Source organism: Simochromis diagramma, unplaced genomic scaffold (genome assembly GCF_900408965.1).
Source record: "Simochromis diagramma unplaced genomic scaffold, fSimDia1.1 OVJJ01000344.1, whole genome shotgun sequence".
Taxonomy (NCBI): Eukaryota; Metazoa; Chordata; class Actinopteri; order Cichliformes; family Cichlidae; genus Simochromis; species Simochromis diagramma.
In genome coordinates, this window is record NW_024387375.1 from 5,288,499 (window position 1) to 5,295,785 (window position 7,287).

At 38.5% G+C, this 7,287-nt stretch overlaps 1 protein-coding gene across 1 annotated transcript; it reads right to left on the minus strand.

Moving 5' to 3' along the window:
- Nucleotides 1-4,748: 4,748 nt before the first annotated feature.
- Nucleotides 4,749-7,287, minus strand: LOC120719823 (caspase a-like). The gene is made up of 8 exons (XM_040009337.1): nucleotides 7,070-7,287; nucleotides 6,693-6,971; nucleotides 6,533-6,615; nucleotides 6,231-6,407; nucleotides 5,904-6,141; nucleotides 5,658-5,810; nucleotides 5,422-5,531; nucleotides 4,749-5,343 (listed from the first exon to the last, which is right to left on the minus strand). Exons 1-8 carry the CDS (start codon nucleotides 7,074-7,076, stop codon nucleotides 5,239-5,241), a joined length of 1,152 nt encoding a protein of 383 aa, XP_039865271.1. The 5' UTR covers nucleotides 7,077-7,287; the 3' UTR covers nucleotides 4,749-5,238.

Below are 7,287 nucleotides of genomic sequence, written 5' to 3' on the forward strand. Positions count from 1 at the left end.
AAAGATTAAAATGACAAAGATCTGTTTAGACCCAAAGAGTTTGGGAAAAAAATGACTGGACTAAGTTTCTTGAAGATGTTTCACTGTGACGAGCCACATAATTAATACTGGCTTAGTGACCCTCTCAAGGTACCCAAGTAGGGTTTAACAACTGGGACAGTCTACCATTTGATTTTAGAACTGAAAGGTTTAGCCCATGAAACATCTTCACAAAATCTAAAGTGCAGTCGCTTTCTTTCCAAACTTCTTAGACTACCTGCATTACAGAACCTGCACAGACCTGTTTACACGTTTCACTGCCTCTGATGTGATCTGCGACACATCTGAATATGGATATGCTTCCACTTCATAGAAAACACACCTTCACTTCTAAAAGAAAGGTCAGGCAGCAGCACTCTGTGTCTAGGTTTAGCTTGCTGAATGGACAAGCTGAAACTGAAATGGCAACACTTGGGTAGCTTCATATGAGTTCTTCCAGGTTTATGCGCAGATGTATGTTTAAAGGAAGCCCAGAGGACCACATCTGATGGCAAAACTGCATCACTGCTGCTGGTCACATTTCCCTAAATAAAGTTGAAAATTGTAGCAGTCTTCTTTTATTAGAACTAGCAACTTCAAGAACTCAAAAGGAACAGGCATTTATCTAGATGGTGCAGAAAAGTAACATTAACAACAAAGCCAACATTACCATCCACAAACAGCCAACTGTATTATGTGTCCAGTCCTCAGTTCCATCTTTTAACCTATAGCCTGTGCTGTATTGTATCTATTTTTCCCTTATCCCTTAATATAGTGAGACGATGCCTCACACATTTATTGGCAATATTTGTTAAATAAATCAACACTTCTCTGGCATGTGACTATTTATCCATTTGAACTGAAAGCAGGGAAGGTTGTCATGATGCATCTTGGTAACTTTTCAGCATATTATATTCTACTCAACAGGGGAAATTGCACAGCCTTAAAATCTGCAAAGGCAGTGAAAATTTGGGAAAGAAAAGGGATGTCTGCCCAATGAAACACTGGGAAGCTACCTGAGTAAAGTTAGTGGAGTTCTTTCAGTTTCACAAGTGGAAAGTATGACATAGTCACACAATAAATAAGAAGAAGTGAGAATGAGTGCAAGAAGGCAGAAAAGACCATATGAAGAAACTTCAGCTTCCTTTTGTTTTTATTGTATTTCTTAACTTTACACTGAAGATTTGAAAATTGCAGTAGTATTTGTTCTTCACATGCTAACTGTCAAACCTGCAAAGTTTTTGCGTGTTTGCTTTAAGCTGAATAAATCCATATTACAGACAACTCAGCATTAGCAACATGCCGCATGTTATCCTTCACGTCCTACGCCCTGGTTTAAATTTGTTTGGATCTGGTTACCCTGCACTCAAATCTACATTTAAACTTCTCATATAGAATTAAGAGTGTAATTCCTCTTACTTCCTAATGGCACTTGTTCCAGTTTGAACTTGTTGTTTTTGTAGACATGAACTTCCTACCTACTTCCCTCTTCTAGGCGCAGGCTCTGTCCTTTTGGCACCTAACCTTATATTAGCTCGCTGGACTCTGCAATTTCCCGTTTTGTCACATTTAAATCAGATGACAATTACTTCCTCTGTAGTCTTGTGCCTGTTGTGATAATCAAATAAAAACTCAATCACTTCACATATTTAACAGATTTAACACAGAGAAACAGTACCAGCCATTCACTATCATCAGTTAACATAATGTCTGTATGTGGCTGTGGTTGCTCTAATTTACAAGTTAAATGTGATTGTCACTGTCATCTCAATTACTCATTACACCAACTTACCATCATCTGCTTGTATTTTACCTCACATGAGTTGGTTTACATCAGTTACAACATTGTATTGTATTGTATGTCGTTTCATGACATAGTGCTGCGCTGCCTGGTACACACAGAACAAGACTGGAAGGACCTGCAGAGGGTGGACAAAGCTGCTAAGGGTGTCATCAGAATCACAGTGCATATGACCAAGATATGACAGAGATATACACTGTGACTGGCACAAGAAGACCAGCTGAATAATAAGGAAAATAACCCACTCTGAACACTACCTTTTATCCCTCTCCACTTTACCTTTTAGACTGATTTTATTACACCCTGCTACTGCTATTCTTACATTTTTTATTTATACTTTTATTATTCTGCATAGAATTGAAGAGCTGCTAAAGAGACTGCCGTTACCATTAAAATTTAAAAACTTAAAGTTCAGTTTTGAAAATGTAAATTAAATGGATAAAACTTTACAGTCAGTTTGAACATTCAGATATTTTACACTGCATACCACTAAAAGTATGCACTTTATTTTTTTTTTCTTAGATTCCAAATGAATACTTTGAGTTATTCTTTAGATTTCTTTAAACCTTAAATTGAGCAAAAGTCTTGTGCGACCCATAATTCCTCTAAATGTTGCATGAGAGAGACCAGAGTTTCACCTACTTTTTCTTTTAGTATTTGAAGGCATTTCAAAGTTGTACACTTAATGTTACAGGGTTTCAGGTTTGTGGATTTCCTTTCAAAAAATTTTTTTTTTTTTTTTTTACCAAGAAAGCTACTTCCTATTTGCAAAACTACTTTCACACCATCAGGGTCCTTCTTCCTGTAAAGAAAGAGATGCACCGAGATGCAGGAAATCATCAGTGAACACATTTGCACTACTAGCTTCTGGCTCGAGTGAAACAAGCAAACCATGCTTTTCATGCAGCATTTCCTCACTTGAAACCACGAAATTCTCAATAAATGAATAAAATTGTTAGCTAAAGAGAACTGATAAATGGTTAAAACAGGCTCATGAATATAGCTGTTATATGGACTGGTAACTAAACATTTTAAATGGCCTGCATTTGTATAGCGCTTTTCTAGTCCCTAAGGACCCCAAAGCGCTTCACACTACATTCAGTCATTCACCCATTCACACACACATTCACACACTGGCGATGGCAAGCTACATTGTAGCCACAGCTGCCCTGGGGCGCACTGACAGAGGCGAGGCTGCCGGACACTGGCGCCACCGGGCCCTCTGACCACCACCAGTAGTTTTAGATGCATGTCTGAAATATAAACCCACTACCAACTGATTAAAGATTTAGGCAGTTTGCTACAGAGGTAGGCTGCATGCACCGAGCGTAAGAGATAAAGCAGTGCAGGTGTTTATAAGGTGGTGCTGAAGGGAATTATTTTTAACCCATCTAACAGGGTTTTGAGGGTGGGGGCTACATCAGATGACCAAGGTTGAAAACCACCATCATACAGGATGTGGCCAAAACACTGCACAACTTTTAAAGGCACGAGCTCACGCTTTCTCTCCACCCAGTTAAGGATCTTTTGACCTATCTGTTGTCAGCTAGCCAATCATAAAAGTAAAGACATGCTCATCCCCAGATGAACAAGTTGAGGAAGCATCTAATGATTTCTTTGAATGTGAATGTGTTAATATGTCAGTAACTGTACTATACTAAGATGTTTTAAAATGCTCATTCCCACAGTCAAAAATGCTGCAGCCTGCTTAAAAAACTGAAAATCCCACTGGGCCCTCACAATCTTAAATCTTCACTCTAATTAAAATACAAAATAAAGTGATGTATTTCCTTAAAACTCTATTCAAAAAACATAAATAACAAGGGCTGTCAGGTATAAATTACTAAAGCTTTCTAGTCTATACAATGTGTTTAAATCAATGTATAACTCACCTGCCACTGGATCTTCAATAGAAAAACAGTAAATTTAGGTCACAGTAATTAGTAATATCACAAGCTAACCACCTCCTATTGGCAATTTTATTAAAACTTTTACATAAATAATTAGATTTCTATAAATATGTAACTTTATATACTTGTAATTTCTATTACTGTAGCCCACCTGTAGATTAAAGATAATTAATATGCAGTAATAAAAATCTGAGTTACTAACAAAATGCTTGTATTAAGCATAATTATATGTTGGACCAGTGGTCATAGACCCACATGATTCAATTCAATTCAATTTTATTTATATACCACCAAATCACAACAACAGTCTCCTCAAGGCGCTTTATATTGTAAGTTACACCCTACAATAATACAGAGAAAAACCCAACAATCATATGACCCCCTATGAGCAAGCACTTTGGTGACAGTGGGAAGGAAAAACTCCCTTTTAACAGGAAGAAACCTCCGGCAGAACCAGGCTCAGGGAGGGGCGGCCATCCTTCTCTCACCCGAAAGTTCTTTTTAGAACTTTCTGATAATAATGAATTACAGTAGTCCAGCCTAGTTTTTCAGCGTCACTCTGAGACAGGATATTTCTAATTTTAGAGATGCTGCGCAAATGGAAGAAAGCAGTCCTAGATATTTGTTTAATATGTGCATTGAGGAACATATCCTGGTCAAAAATGACTCCAAGGTTCCTCACAGTGTTACTGGAGGCCAAGGCAATGCCATCCAGAGTAAGAATCTGGTTAGATACCATATTTCTAAGATTTTCAGGGCCAAGTACAATAACCTCAGTTTTATCAGAATTAAGGAGCAGAAAGTTAGCGGCCATCCAGGTTTTTATGGCTTTACCGGTACCGGTCCGTGAGTCGTTTGGTACCGGGCCGCGAGAGTTGAGGCTCAGGTGTGAAATGTATAGTTTTCAGGGTTTTTATCGGTTTTCAGCGTTATTTTGTTATTGTTTTTATCGTTTACTCGGTTTTCTTTGGTCTTTTCACGTGTGTTATGAATAAATTTTCTTTTTTTCGGTACCGGTACTAGTTTTTATTTTTGTTGTATTTATCCGCGACACCTTAAAGGCCGGTCCATGAAAATATTGTCGGGCATAAACCGGTCCGTGGCGCAAAAAAGGTTGGGAGACCGCTGGTGTTAATGTTTTAGTTAATACAAGATTCATTTACTGTAACTAAGGGCTCATTTACTTATTTAGACACATAACAGTAACAGTGATGACATTATAGACAAGAACAACTGATGAATGTAAACGATACACTCACTCATATAGCTACTAAAATCTCCAAACGTATTAAAAGTTGACAAAATCTCACATTCACTTTCACAAAGCAGTAAAAACAGAAACAAAGAAATCAATATTTTACATATAATTCACAATAATCAATGCATATCCCTCGTTATACTACAGATAAATATGAATCACTTATTACTAGGAAGTGATAATCCATGAAATCATTAATGTACTTATTAGCACTTATTATGCGTTTCCTTTGACCAAAATTCAATCCTGTCTCAGCGGCCTGGAAAGAGGTAGAAGCGCTTGGTTAGAGTGCATCTGTCTTTGGTTGGCATCTGTCTCAGTTTCTCAGAGGGAAAATCTTCAAAGCGTTGCATGACCTGTGTGATGAAAACATAACCAGTGACTGCATCTGTTTGCCTGCAGCACTATCACCAAACGAGTTTTCAGATACTTACTTTTCTGAAGAGCTCGTCGATGTCGTCCTCATGAGAGCACGTGTTGAATACCTCCTTGATGAACTGGATCAGAAAAGACCCACGGTCTTCCTGTCTGTATGAAACAGTGTCTGCAGGAAATCATGTGAAAACAGAATGAGACTATGCTTGTGTGTTATTGGTGCAAATTTCAGATGCTTATCTTAATAATGGCAGAAATCTTTTGCATAATAAAACCCATCAGCAGACAAACTGACCTGGGGTGCTGGACAGAAGTGAAACGAAGTCCTTTTCTTTGTGCACATATCGAGTAGAGTCATCCACAATGCTGTTTTCATCAAAGCGGCTCTGTGACACATCATCACAGACCACTTTTGCGCTGTCACTAACCATTACGGAGCCACCAGATTCTGCAACACACGCAGCATGCTTTTAATTCAGGTCCAAACTGTAGCTACGAGGACATTTGTGGATGTTGGTCAGATGAAATGATTGAAAGTCACCTCCTCTGCAGGCCTGGATGATGATGATCTTTGGTTTGTTTAGCAGTGCTGAGCATTTCTGTGAGCCCAAGTACTTGTAAATATTGTCAACAGGGAATTCATCTGGTTCCACTTCTTCTCTGTGATTGACACCGAGGACAATTCCCCGTTTCCCGTGAGACATAATCACCACAAACACACTGTCTGTCTCTTTGAGTTTGGGATGTTTGGAGAAATTCATCAGAGCCTCATCGATCATCTGATTGAACACAAAAAGTCCCAGCATCAGTTATTTTGTCACTCAGCCGTAATTTGCTAGGAAAGAATAAAAGATTAGTATTTAAATACCTTTCCAGTGAGATCTTTGTATTTGACCACTTCATAATGCAGAGATCGGAGAAGTTTATCCATGTTCTCCTCGTCAACTTCAGCTCCTTTTCGGGTTAATCTCTCATCAGAAAAATTTCGATTAGTGATTAGCAGGGCCACTCGACTGCTGATGGACTTTTCTGCCACAGGGTAAATCTAAAAATACAAATGTAAAGACAGAATATTTACTGTTATAAATGTAAAATTTAAGTGTATAAACTTACAAAGTATTCCAAATTTGAATCTTGTTTGTTAAAAGTGTTTGAACAGTCATGACAAACATTTTTGTCGTTCAGCTTTGTCCTCCAGAAAGAGTCAGTTGTGGCGATGAGTTTGGACGACCAGCTTTGCTCCTTCTGAGACGCTGCAGTTGGAAAAAGCAAAAGCACTGTTCAGACTTTATTCTGTACGATTTCCTTCTTCCAAACAGGGTGAACTCACCAGGAGGCTGACCACAGGACAGACCCAGCTCAGAGTAAAGTGTAGGATCTCTCTTCTCCAGGTGTTCGATCATCTTCCTGCTAGCTTTATCTCCTTTCCTCTTCACCATGTCGATGAGAGCACGGGCCATGTCTGCTTTGTTGCTGTTGTCTTCGAGCACAGAGTCTGTCTCTCCATCATTCAGCAAACCCTCTTCTAAAAGGTCATCCAGGAGCTGTTTAAGAAGGGCTTTTGATACCTTTTCAACAAACCGTCCTCTCACTCTGGCAAGCTCCTTATCTAGAGGGAAGAATGAGATCAAATAATTATGTCAAAATCAAAATCTATCACACATTAACACTTGGAAAGTGCATGGATCATGATACCTTCTGTCTTACCTGCCATCTTTCATAAACTTTACTTCACAAATTTGCAACCTGTGTCCTCCAGCATGTACAAATGATTGTGTGTTTGCCAAGATGTTTTATCTATTAATAGTTGTGTGGAAACCACACTTCCATGGAAGTGGTTGTAATCAAGTCAAACTTGAAATGCAACATAAAATATTTTTTTTCTTCTGAGCAGTGGTCTCTTAGAAATGAAGTCATGACAATTA

What these genes read in the sequence shown, in the direction of transcription:
- LOC120719823 (XM_040009337.1), bottom strand. An exon ending in CATCCAGGCCTGCAGAGGAG is followed by an intron (nt 5,811 to 5,903) that starts GTGACTTTCAAT and finishes CGTGTGTTGCAG; the next exon opens with AATCTGGTGGCTCCGTAATG. An exon ending in ACTTCTGTCCAGCACCCCAG is followed by an intron (nt 5,532 to 5,657) that starts GTCAGTTTGTCT and finishes GATTTCCTGCAG; the next exon opens with ACACTGTTTCATACAGACAG.